A 13,586-nucleotide genomic window follows, 5' to 3' on the forward strand; every position below is an offset into this window, starting at 1 on the left:
AGTTTAAAAAACAAAACCAAACAAACAAAAAAAAAAGAACCAAAAAACCACAACATTCCAACAGTACATGTAATCACCCACAGACAAATTTTCTGCTGCTCTTGAACTTGGTAGAAGTTCTGCAGTAAATGTACTGGTAGGAATAACACACTGCCAGTTGTGCAGCATGTGCTGTACCACTCTTCCCAACCTGGTAGTGGGAAAGGGGAAGGGAATGGAAGATTTGGGAGGGTTTGGGAAGGGAAGGTTTGGGAAGGGAAGGTTTGGGAAGGGAAGGTTTGGGAAGGTTTGGGAAGGGAATGGAAGGTTTGGGAAGGTTTGGGAAGGTTTGGGAAGGGAAGGTTTGGGAAGGTTTGGGAAGGTTTGGGAAGGGAAGGTTTGGGAAGGGAAGGTTTGGGAAGGTTTGGGAAGGTTTGGGAAGGGAAGGGAAGGTTTGGGAAGGGAAGGTTTGGGAAGGGAAGGTTTGGGAAGGGAAGGTTTGGGAAGGTTTGGGAAGGTTTGGGAAGGTTTGGGAAGGTTTGGGAAGGTTTGGGAAGGTTTGGGAAGGGAAGGGAAGGTTTGGGAAGGGAAGGTTTGGGAAGGGAAGGTTTGGGAAGGGAAGGGAAGGTTTGGGAAGGGAAGGGAAGGGAAGGGAAGGGAAGGGAAGGGAAGGGAAGGGAAGGGAAGGGAAGGGAAGGGAAGGGAAGGGAAGGGAAGGGAAGGGAAGGGAAGGGAAGGGAAGGGAAGGGAAGGGAAGGGAAGGGAAGGGAAGGGAAGGGAAGGGAAGGGAAGGGAAGGGAAGGGAAGGTTTGGGAAGGGAAGGGAAGGGAAGGGAAGGTTTGGGAAGGGAAGGGAAGGTTTGGGAAGGTTTGGGAAGGGAAGGTTTGGGAAGGTTTGGGAAGGGAAGGTTTGGGAAGGTTTGGGAAGGGAAGGTTTGGGAAGGTTTGGGAAGGTTTGGGAAGGTTTGGGAAGGTTTGGGAAGGTTTGGGAAGGTTTGGGAAGGTTTGGGAAGGTTTGGGAAGGGAAGGGAAGGTTTGGGAAGGGAAGGTTTGGGAAGGTTTGGGAAGGTTTGGGAAGGTTTGGGAAGGTTTGGGAAGGTTTGGGAAGGTTTGGGAAGGGAAGGGAAGGGAAGGGAAGGGAAGGGAAGGGAAGGGAAGGGAAGGGAAGGGAAGGGAAGGGAAGGGAAGGGAAGGGAAGGGAAGGGAAGGGAAGGGAAGGGAAGGGAAGGGAAGGGAAGGGAAGGGAAGGGAAGGGAAGGGAAGGGAAGGGAAGGGAAGGGGAAAGAGAAGGGAAGGGAAGGGGAAAGAGAAAGGAGGGGGGCAAGGAAAGAAGAAAGGGGAAAGGTGAGGAAAAAGGAAGGGGAAGGGTTAGGAAAAAAGAAGGACAAAGATTAGGAAAAAAGAAGAGCCTCCTCCCTGCAATGAGTAGACTAAAGACACAAAAGAAGTTGGGAGGGGACACAGCCTTGGTGGTTGACTCAAATTGATCTAAAGGATATTCCAAGCAACATAAAATTAAACTCATTATTAAAAACTGTGGGGCTGTAGCCATTGCTCAGAGACTAGCTGGGCATACTTGTGAGAGGTAGTGAAGGATTACCTTTGCATCACTTGTTTGTTTGGGTTTTTTTTCCTTTTCCTCTACCCTTCAAACTGTTTTCATCTTGGCCCATGAATTTTCTCACTTTTAGTCTTCCTGCTCACTACCTTGTCCAGCTGGAGTAGAGGGGAGCAAGCTAACTGCTGTGTGACTTTTAGATACTTGACAGGATCAACACACCACCACATAGAAAACAAGTATTTTCAGATTTCTAAAGCAGAAATAATTTCTTTGCTTAGCTAGAGTAAGGGAAAGGGTAAGTGGTGGCAAAGAGGTCTTTTAAAATGGATAGTGTAATTTACAGAATGCTCATAAGTCCTATTAAGATAGTCTTATATTTTTGTGGTAATATGTCAATACTCACCAGAGAGATAGAGAGAAGGAAATGAGAAACTATTTAGGATTATAGTAACACATTTAAGAAAAGAGAAGCACCAGTTTAACCTTTTTTTTTCCTATTAATATTTTTGTCTCTAGAGTTAATCAGGTAAAATGAAAGTTTTTCCATGCTCTAATAATGTGGGGACTGGTGGTTAATGAACATCCTCAACAATGAGAGTATCCCCTAAATGTTCCTGCTAAAAACTAATCAAAGATTTAATTTCAGTCAGATTTTCTTCAACTGTTGGGTGCTAAATATGGCTAATTAAGATTACAAATTTAGATTCACATCTAAAAAGAAGTTCCTCCCTTAAAGCTGGAGATTAAATGTCACTCTATTTAAATAATGTGACTTAAATCACAGCCTTCTTATAAGTTTACACCACAACAACTAGCTTAGTATTTATCTGTATTATTACCTTGTGAATTGCATTCAATGATAAGTCATTTTCTCTATCCACAGTACGTGAAAAGAGATGTTATCCTTTGTAAAGGTTATTTGGAGTAGAATTGGAATAGTAAAAAACAGAATGAAAAAAATCTGAAGGAAATGATCTCAACTTAAAGAACTTTAGAAAAATAATAATTTTCTATTTAAAATATTAGTAAATTGTTATGAATTATATTCGGCATTGCAGTATTAACTACAAAATAGTAGATAGAAAAAAATTGAAGATGAATAGCTTACAACAAATATGAACAGCTCTAAATGCTGCAGCTATTTCACAGGAAGCATTTTTTTCTCCCCCTTGTACCAGAGTGGTTGTGAATGTCAAGCTAGTTAATCACAGCCTTTTTTCCTAACTCATAATCTTTTCCTGTAGCTTTCCTCTCTCCACTGCCTCAATCTCCATTAAAACTATACAGGCTGCTCAAAGAGCAGAGCTTGCTAAAAGCCCTCATGGGAGGGCCAACATGTAAAATGCATGTGACAGTTCATTATTTTCATGAGTAAGTACAAGCAGCATTTTGAGAATATTTTAAATAAGCAGTGAATAAACAATACAAACCAACAATACAACCTGGTCCTAATATATCCAAAAATATTTTTAATTTAATTGTTATTTTAATACTTGATTGAAAACTATTTTTTATATGTGAGCCTTGTAATCTTCTTTCTAACACAAAACAATAGGGAAAATTATAGAAAAACAAATCAAGAAGTAATCTGGAATCATATTGTGCACACAGAACTGTGCACTGTACCAGTCAAAGTGAGTAAATCAAACCAGTTAATGGATTTCAGTTACTGTGTATGCTTTTGATTTTTTGTTTGGGCTTTTTTGGTTTGGTTTGGTTTGCATTTTTGTTTTTTTGTTTTTTTTACCCAAAAAGGCTATGCAAAGCCCATTATGAGAACTTTATTAACTCAAAATCTCCTTTTGACCAAGGATCTGTACCTGGTACATGGTTTAGACCTGTATTTTCAGAGTTACAGCTAGGTATTTGCTCCCTAGAAAAGTTCTACAAGTAAATAAATTAATAAGATGCCTAAGAAAATTTTACCATAGACATATATTATGTAGTGTAACATTAAGGGATAAAGAGAGATGTAATCCCTAACGGCACCAACATTTTAAAATAACCCAGTCTGAAAAGTAGGTGTAGATATTGCCAGATTTGTATCAAAAAAGGATTCCTTTTTCATTTGTCTGCATTGAGAAAGAGGATACATCCAAGTGTAAAGATGCATGTTAGCAAGATAATCAAATTAATGAGGAATAAGACACATAGATAAAAATAAAATGTAAGAAATGAAACTGTGATAGAAAAGAGTTAGGAAAAAAATAAAAAAGAAGGTATTGTTTGCTCATATCTAAAAATAACTGCATTCATTTTTGTCCACAATTAGAATTGTCTTACTGTCATAAATGACAACCTTCCATCAGCCTTCCAATAAAGTGACCTACAGTGACGACACTATGACACAGGCATTCCAAAATGTCAGTGCGAAAAGCAAGCGCAGAAGTTTCTGTGTAGTGTTGCATTTTCAGGATCTAAGAGATCCAGGTGAACTGGTGCTTGAGAACAGGTAAGCTGCTTTCCCGCTTGGGATGGGTAGGCACACTGTGAGCAGGGAATTAATAAAATGTCACTGGTAGTGAACATGATAGAGAACAAAGATCTGCAATTCAGCCCCATGCTTCCAAACTGAACTTGTGAAGTTGAATTACTGTTCATGCTTTTCCTTTACCTTTGTTGTCCCAGAACTCCATTGTCACAAATGGTGGAAGCTGGTTATATATGTCACTTAAGACAGGTATTGTAGGAGGTTTTCCCCTACTCCCTCTACATTTCTAGACAATTTTCCCTTTCTACTTTGAAAAAGACATTTGTCTTTTCCTTATTCTACTGAAATATTCTTACAATTACTCTAAAAAATATTATGAACAACAAATTTAATGTTAAAGAACCTGTCAGGCTCAGTATAAGATCAAGGACCATAACCTAGGCATCATCTTTGACTCAGCCTACTCTCCAGAGCCTCATAACCCAGCTACATCTTATTTTTGTTGATTCATTCTGCATAATAGCTATAAGATACCATACTCCTCTCTGACTCTGCAGTTAAAACTCTCCCTAGATCCTCATCATCTCATATCTTGCTTATTGGAAAGTCTTATTTTTCAGCTTTGAGAGATGATCTTGCCTCATGCAAATCTATTCAGAATGCTACTGTAAGGAATATTTTCCTAGTGACTTCTTTTCCCTTTATGCCCTTCCACTGTTCTTTCTATCTCATCAAATATACACTATTTGTCTTTATTAGCAGGTACCCTGGTGGCCAATCCTCACACTATGCACCTACACTTCTGTTTTCTATGAGCCCAAGCCTGCCTACCTTCATCACTCTTGCTACATTTTTCAGCAAGCAATTTCAGGCTTACTCTTATGCTGCCTTTCATGCCTGGGAGGATCTCCTTTAAAAGCCCCCTAGAGCTATCTTGTAATCCACCATCAATTCTCTTCCTAAAACCGTTATTGGCCATGATGCATAAAAGAAACCAAAACCCCTAAGCAATTGGTGCACTAAAACATAGTCTATATTGCAAAGCAATGTTTGTCTCATGATCTCTTTGCAGTGCTCTGTTTTCATCATGCATTCAATGCATAGGCTGTCATCTCAACTGAAGCAAGAAAATACTTTAGCTCTACCTCACACCTCATAGCTGAGAAGGGTCATAACTGACTATTTGGATTCCTAGGCATCAGCAAAGTACAGACAGCAGCAGATGATGCTACTCTAGTATTTTTAATACTCTAGCATTCTCTACCATTAGGTGTCCATTTCTTACCATAATTTTACTTTTTTCTTTCAATGTATATTGAAAGAAATTAAAACACCAAAAATTGTATATATTGAAACAACCAATTTGATTGGAATAGTCTGATTTGCAAAAAAACCAATTTTTTTAAAGTAAAACAATTTTCAATTGTTGGGTAAGTAAGACCCCTTTGGATATGTTATAAACTCCACTGTCTAAGCTAGTCTCTATATGCAGACAAGAGAGGGAAGCTGTCATGAGGGTATACTCTTGTTTGTATCTTCTGCTGTAAAAGAGTCAGTGTGTGACAGCATTTAATGTCAACAGGCATTTAAAGTTAAATTAAATTCTACCTATCTTTTTCCTTACGTTCTGTACCAAATGCAACAAATAAGGTCAATGCCAGATAATTGTCAATTTTAAAGCAAATATTAGAATGTGTTTATGTCAAATCTAGCTGCAAAGATTAAGACCACTGAATAAGGATATAATGACAGCCAAGACTTAGTCTAAATCTGTCCAGATTTCTCCCTGGATTTCCTTTCCCTAGGTAGGGGGAAGAGGTTGTTCTACATCAAGACTTTGTCTCTTTATGGAATCAGGATGCAAGCAGGAACAAATTTATGTCTGGTGACTGGCAAGATCTCCTAAGTTGCCTAAAGAAACGAAACCTCTTCAACCTATAAACCTTTACTTTAATGTCAAAAAACCCCCAAAACCAAAAAACAAACAAAATCAATAAGCAGGCTACAATACTCTACAAAATAATCTCTGCAAATAATTTTCAATTTTTTATAATTTCAAGAGAAATGTTATATGAAAACAAGTAACTCAAAGGCACTAACCAATGAAAACTGAAAACTCTTTCCTCAAGTCCTTGTTCCAAACTTGGCAATACAACTAGTTCTTTTCATAGTAGCAGAAGATATTTCAGTCATAGATAAAAGGCTTTATATGTCTGTCATATAAATTAAGTGCAAAAACTTAAAAAAGCTCAAAACATTGTTAGCATAACAAACACTGTAAACTTTGCAAAAGAAGGATTCTCTAGAGAAATTTCTAAAGGAATTTTAGTCTCTGGATATAGTATAAATAATATGCATAGCATGCTAAGAAAAACTGAAACTAAGAATGATCCTAATATTATCATGAAGATAAATAAGGTGAATTTTATGGTTTTTGTCATATCCATTGCAGATATTTTTTTAAAATTTTTTAAAAGCAGAGAGTACATGCTACTTCTAGCACAAAAGTCCAAAATTTGAGACTTATGGGATAAGAAGAATGGACAAAATTTTCACTTATATTACCTGCAAAATATGCCCAGGCCATTATTGCATCTGTCACAGATGAGGAAACTACCATTATGCATCATTTATCCATTTAGTGGTTTACAGCTCCAGCTATTCCAAGGAAGTCACAAATCCACTAGCTAGCATAAAGAACTACATTCTGTGCTTGGTACTGTGATTTAGTGTGGAAGAATTCATAATGTCTGTGTAGCCAGGCAGCTGGTTACAAATATCTGAGGTATCTTAAATGTGTAGATAATGTTGCTTTAGTTCATTTGAAACTTATACTCCCTAAAATAATTAAAGATTGACCTTTTTCACATGAAACCATATCTATTCCACAACTCTAAGGAATGAACTTGACTGTGCTAGTAAGAAATGATGGTTTTGACTGATATCAATTAACTATAGAAGGAATTAAGGAAATCACTGCAATTTCTGCGCTGCAGCTATGCTAGACAAACAGATTACAGGAAGAAGGTAAGTAGAAATTCTGTTTTGCAGATGACCCTAAATATTTCAGAGTAGCAGATGCAAGGTCAAGGCAGACCTGCCTTGTAGCCCACCCACACCACGCCCCTGCAGCCTGTGATTGGCCTGGAAGTCCATCATCCTGGCCTGGAAGGCACTAAGTGGTCAGTGACTGGATATCCTGCCTGGGAGGGAAAACTAAACTATATAACATGAAACTCCCTGTGAGTCCCTCTCTGCTTCTTCCTGTCTTCTCTTCTGCAACCTGAACCGTGTGAACCAGTAACCATTCCTCTTCTCTCTCTTTTCCTCTGTCTCTTCTCTTTCCTGCAACCTGAACCATGTGAACCACATCTTGTACGGTAACCATTTTTTTCTTTCCCCTCTCTACTTCTCTCTTTGTTTACCCTTTTAATCTGTTTTCTTCTTTTAGTCTTTCCCTTCTCTTGTGAGTAACTTAAAACTAATGAATTGTGTTTTACTAAAGCTAGTATATTGATTGTTTTTAGTGGGTGTTTTCTGTGGAATGGGTCTTTTTGCTGAATGTTCTAGTGAAATGTTTTTTTCTTGGTTGTATTTTACTCCTGTAAAACCTTTTGCCAAAATATCTTATTTTTCTCACTAAATTCAAATAATTTCTCTTAAAGAAGAGTGTGTGACTCTTTCTCTGGATGCTAATTCGAGGTTGTAATGAACCAAAAGGCTTTTAAAAGGTCCTAAATAAAATGTAACTGCTCTGGGTATCTTATAGTTTAAAATACAGAGTGTAACAGGGCCTATAAATGGAATTTTCCCAATGAGAAGATCAGAATATTAAAGTGTTGCTTAAAGGTTGCTTAGTTTAAACTCACTTGAGACCACCCATCTGATGACAATTACAATTCAACTCTTTGCCAAGAAATTATGAAAACAAAACTGTTCTCTATCCAACATAAAGAAACCTCTCTGTCTAAGTAACAATACTTATGTGAATTAACAGACTTATATTTTCAACTTCAACACATTTGTTATTTCCAATACCTGATGCAGGATGTTTATTATTCTTTAAATTAAATAAATCAGCAACTGGTTCTCACGTATCTGTTTGCTGTATGAAAAAAAAAGAAAAAAAAACAAAACCAAACCATAAAACTACTGAATTCATTACTGGTTTGGGTGGCTTGCACCTGATGTCTCCTATAAGGACGAATATCGTTATATTACTGCTTAGTTAGTCAAAATTTCCAAAAGTACTTTGTTATCAAAGGCAATTCTCATAAAACCCTTCAATAATTAATGGGTTTTGTTCCAAATTGCAATTTTCAGTGCTAAGGTAGCATCCTCAAACTGACTTAGTGAGTGTACAGCTGATAACCAGTAGGGAAAATGGCAGAATGACCCAATTTTTATGCTCTACTAAGCAGAAAAGTTTAATTTAGCTTTCTATATGAGAAGGTCAATAAAAATAAAAAATAAACCCCTGAAAAGTCATAAATAACTCCTTAAAGAAGACAAAATATCATTCCAACACAATTTTAACATCCTGTTAATGAGAATACGTAACTGAAATCAACAACACAAAATGTGATGGGCTTAAAATTGTATTGAACTGCTGAACAAAGTAAATACAAATTGCCTAAGGCCATATCCAAAAGGAGAATGAGACGTAATGTACAAGTTGCCCTCATATTGGATATTTCCAGGTGCATGAAATTTCTCTATGTATCTGCAATTTAATTGCTGAACTCAAGTGTAGAAGATCCATATTTGGCTCCAATATAATGAATGAAGAACCCAAAGATTTGGTGTAACATAATTTCCAAAGGGTGCTCAAATTTGACTGGTGCATAGCAAGCCACAGTTATTGGGATGCTCCATAACTGCAGTTGGAACAGGTTTTATCTTTTAGAAAAGGACAAAAGAGTAGAGATCCACAGTTTAGCTATGATACAGTGACCAAATGATTAAAAAAATATATATTTTAACTAACCCTTAGCCAAAGGTGTTGCAGCATACCACAGTCACTGGACTTCAGACTACACAAAAGTAGACGTATGACTTTTCTAAGAATTGACAATTCCATAGAAATAAAATCAACATCTATGTGTGCAGCGAGTAAGTATAAAAGAAGCACTACTCTCTACCTGATAGTTAAGGGACATCTCCTAGGACACATTTCTGAATTCAATTTACTCTAAAGGTCATCTATTTTTTTAAGCTTGTGCTTATATAATGTAACACTCAATGTTAGGGGCAAGATTTGGCTACATTTGCCAGTGGTTTGCACAATTTGATGGACCTAAATCTACATTTGAATACCCTTGTCCCCCTGACTCAAGTGTAAATTCATCTGTTGCTGTCAAATATGTAGGTACTATGAAGAAATTTATCATTTTCCAATATGAATCAAATCGTAAACACAGACATAGGAGGAAGACATAGAGGAAGATAGTAATGTGGAAACTTAGCATAGTTTCACTCAGACTTAAAAGCAAAAGAAATTGCAAATAAGTTGTTATATTCTGCTATATTCACTCTTAATAAGGTAGTACAGGTTAGAAAAATACAGTGTGAATACACTTAAGGAGCCAGAGAAGTGACACATTTACTATCATACATAGAGTGCTGTCATGATTTAATCCCAGCTGGCAACTCAGCCCCACACAACTGTTCTCTTACTCCTCCCTGCTAGGAGTGGAAAAAAATCAGAAGGGTAAAAGTGAGAAAACTTGTGGGCTGACAGTTTAATAGGTAAAGCAACAGTTGCTTTTGCAGACAGCTAGAGGCAAAGCAAAAGAAGGAATTGATTCCCCATTTCCCATGGACAAACATGTGTTCAGTCACCTCAAGGAAAGCGGGGTTGCACCACACCTAATGGTGACTTGGGAAGACAAATTACTGAATGTCTCCCCTTCCCTTCTTCTTCCCCCAGTGTTACATGCTGAGCATGTCACCATACAGCATGGGATGAAGAACAACATCTTTTGGCCATTTGGCATCAGCTGTCCCAGTTGTGCCCCCTCCCAACTCCTTGTGCACCCCCAGCCTGCTCACTGGTGGGGTGTGGTGAGAGGCAGAAAAGCTCCTGACTCTGTGTAAGCACTACTCAGCAACGGCTAAAATGTTCCTATGTTATCAACACACTTTTCATCACAAATTCAAAATATAACACCATACAAACTCCTAGGAAAAAAATTAACTCTATCTCAGACAAAATCAGTACAAGTGTATTAGATTATAAATATGTATTGCAATCTTTCTAGTTGCAAAACTGAAAAGAAAGAAATCAAATTATTTCAGGTCAATCAAGGGAAAAATATCCTTGAACTCCAGACTGTACTTCTGTCTTTCATTTGGTTGCACATTTAACTGAGAGAAAAATGTGTCCCATATGGATCATTGCCAAGTTACCTGGACATTTTTTGAATCAAAATGGACTTCAGAATTCCACAAAGAAGCCAAATGGCCATCCATACATATGCTTACATGCAAACATCACTGTGCTCACTATAAATTACTCCTTTCTATCAAATGGGCATCTGTATTCTGTCATTTATATCCTCAGCATGAATTTAAGATGTCCTCCTATTTTTTACTGTACTCCACAATTATGGCAGTAAAATTATAAGTCACAGAGGAGGACTCTGCTTAGGGAGGAAATCACACAAGCTCTTAACCAGATGCAGATGAAGCAAGAAGGCTTAGTACTATTGTACTGTTTGATCATCTAGAAGCAACTGCAAATCTAATCAGATCCCTATGTTGAGAACTTCACGAACAAAAACCAGGCACATACACTCAAAGCAGAGGAGATGATATAACCTCATCCAAAGCCTCCTGTTGCTTTCCACATCCCACAATAATCATTTAAGTCTGAATTGTATGAGACTTAGCCAGCTTGCTCTCATCTGTGTCTGAGAATTACCCAGACACAGGAAAATATTTGACAGCTTTTTATTTGGGGTGAGATAGAGGTATAAAACTCCATGTCACGATCATACTGGAACCATCATGTCTATAGTTTCATTTTGTGCAGTAAAGCAATAGAATTTTGTGTCAAATCTGATTAAATTTTACAGAATTTCTGTAGCAGTTGTTGCACCTACCTTTAAACATCTTTATCATTGAAAGAAGAGAGAGGTTGCCAGTGCTATCAATATAAAACTACTGCAGTACTTTCTCCAGTGAGGAATCAAAATTTTAATTCATAGATGACGTGCAAGATTAAAAGATTAAGCGTATTTCATTATGAAAGTATTGCTATTGCTAGTTTTATTTCCATAGAACTGCAACTTTTATGGCAGCTTTGAGATCATTGTTTTGTGTACATGACAGTAGCGCACAAATGAATGACAACAGTCCTAGAAGGTATGCCTCTCCAGGAAGGGCAATGGGGAAAATGAAGTTAAAATTAGGAACAAGGTTTAGTGGTGAACTTGACAGTGTAAGGCTTACAGTTGGACTCAATGATCTTAAGAGTCTTTTCTCTACTGTGATTCTATGATTCTGTGAAAAGGGCCACACACCTCTGAGATCAACGTCACAAAATTAGAGGCAACAAGATACCAGAGCAGAGACAGGGAAAGCCTTTTTGGTATAGAGTGGCAAGCAGTAATTTTTAATAAAGCTTTGTGCCTCAATGAGTAGATCTGAGAGAGCTCATTTGTTTCCATCACTACAGTAGAAATATAATCCTGAAATACATTACCTATCTGCATTTCCACTCACCACCAGATGACTGATTTAGACAAACTATTAGATGACCAGAATAACTATAAAAGATGTACAGAAGAAAAAAGATAACAGATGTTCGCCAAAGTTCACATATTTTTTTAAACAGCAAACAAAATTTCTTAGGAAAAGTTCATAAGCAATCTAAGTAGCAGATCAACCGAAAGAGGAAGGTAGTTTTCTGAGACAATATTTTTTCCCTCTCTCAATCCTTTTAAAGTGAATACAGAGATTTGTTGATCAAAACCATCTCAGTTATATCAGCTGAGAAGTAGAATCTTAATTCCAGGCATATTCCTGTCCACCTTCCCCTTTCAGCCAACATATAAGCAAGCAGCAAATATCTACTAATGCACATTTGAATTTAAGGGTAGTCAACAGAGAGGCAAAAGGGAATTTTACTTCTTAATCTGAACACGTAGTACAACTTTCTCTCTTAGTACCTAAGGACCTATACCATATGTGCTTTGGAAGCAAATAATAGTTGCAATAACTATTATCATTTGCACAGAGTTTTACATTTACCAGTCTCTGTGAAAATAGTAATTACTTCACTGAAACAGAGGTTCTGTCATTTACATTTCTCCAGGACATACACACTGTTATGTATGAACAGACTGAGAACATATTGTAGGTATGTATTCTATCATCAATTAAGATTCCTTTTTAAACAAGAGGCAATCACTCTCACAAAGTCAAACAAATAGCTGTGAGCTCAAACTTTGCTACTAGTCCATCAAAATTCTGTAACAGAAAGGAAAAAGAAGGCAAACTGGAAAGGCTAAGTGAGTTTTCACAACCTCCATCAGCAAATACAAGAGAATATTTTTTAAAACATAATTTTAGGTATGTTTTTGCTTATGGCAGAATTTCACAGCATTCAGGATATCCTACTCAAATATGTTCCAAATTCTTACAGCTACTTCAAGCACTGAAAAATAAAAATTAATATTAAAATAATTAAATGAAAAATAAATTAAAATGTTCTTCTATCTGAATCTGTTGACATTGTTCATATGACAGTTTCAAGTACATATTTTTTACTGTAAGAATCTAGTGTAGAAAAATTTGTAGAAAAATTGTACAAAAATAATTAAAATACAGAAGAGCTAACTTCTTATGTTTTGTTATATCCTGTATTTCAGGTCTCTAGTTCTGATTCCCTGTCCTAAATATAATAATTAACAACAACTGGAGGGTCTATGGCAGGGGGTTGGATCTAGATAATCTCTAAAGTTCCCTTCCAAACTGTCTCCAGAGTAAAAGGAGTGGGAAAAACCTGCAAAATACAGGTAAACAGGCACACAAGAAAACCATTCAATAAAGTATTATGATAAAAAATTGTGCTGAAGGGATCTTCATCATAAAAACCACTCAGATTCAAATATAAATGGTAAAAAGCAGTAGGTAGCACTCAAAGAAGAGCCTCACTAAAATGAATGAGAATTTTATAAAATTAACAAGAAGACACCCCAAGATTTTCTCTAGATCTTAGCTCTATAATATTTCCAGTTTCACAAATGCTGCATAAAACTTCATTTCTGTACTGAGTCCTGGGGGCCAGCTTCTTCCACCTCTGCAGTTGGCAAGAGGCAGCATGGGACAGTCTATCTGATGACAGAGAGAGAAGGTTTGTGGACGTTCCCGAACACATTATCATCAGAGTAAAATTCTAACTTCATTAGACTTTAAATTTAGGCTTATTTAACATCATGGCAGCACTAAACTGGCCTTTGCTAATGATGACCAGGCTTCTACCCAGTGTGGTTCTCAGTGGCCACAAATGTCACGTGTGTACTAACATGCAAAAAGGACAAGGGAGTCTTTTCTCTGTTTCTGAAGGCAGTCTCTTTTCTCGTCTCAGAGTAGAGTGATCTGGCCCACACAG

General features: G+C 37.1%; 1 protein-coding gene across 4 annotated transcripts; it reads left to right on the forward strand.

Annotated features, from left to right (window-relative positions):
* The first annotated feature begins 232 nt into the window (after positions 1-232).
* LOC127467988 (antho-RFamide neuropeptides type 2-like) lies at positions 233-1,573 on the forward strand. 4 transcript variants are annotated; one of them, XM_051780648.1, is made up of 3 exons: positions 233-461; positions 557-886; positions 992-1,573. In XM_051780648.1, exons 1-3 carry the CDS (start codon positions 300-302, stop codon positions 1,463-1,465), a joined length of 966 nt encoding a protein of 321 aa, XP_051636608.1. In that variant the 5' UTR covers positions 233-299; the 3' UTR covers positions 1,466-1,573. The 4 variants fall into 4 exon arrangements, with proteins under 4 accessions (XP_051636608.1, XP_051636610.1, XP_051636607.1 ...); XM_051780650.1 differs by having other exon boundaries at positions 233-401; positions 432-886; XM_051780647.1 differs by having other exon boundaries at positions 233-886.
* The last annotated feature ends 12,013 nt before the right edge of the window (positions 1,574-13,586 follow it).

The sequence above is a fragment of the Manacus candei genome, unplaced genomic scaffold (assembly GCF_025592945.1).
Source record: "Manacus candei isolate 608988 ecotype Guabito, Panama unplaced genomic scaffold, ASM2559294v1 h1tg000014l, whole genome shotgun sequence".
Classification (NCBI taxonomy): Eukaryota; Metazoa; Chordata; class Aves; order Passeriformes; family Pipridae; genus Manacus; species Manacus candei.

Excerpts from the sequence above, each read along its gene's own strand:
- LOC127467988 (XM_051780647.1), top strand. The coding sequence starts at position 300 with ATGGAAGGTTTGGGAAGGTTTGGGAAGGTTTGGGAAGGGAAGGTTTGG. Across the intron at positions 887-991 it reads GGAAGGTTTGGGAAGGGAAG|GTTTGGGAAGGGAAGGGAAG; the intron begins GTTTGGGAAGGT and ends AGGTTTGGGAAG.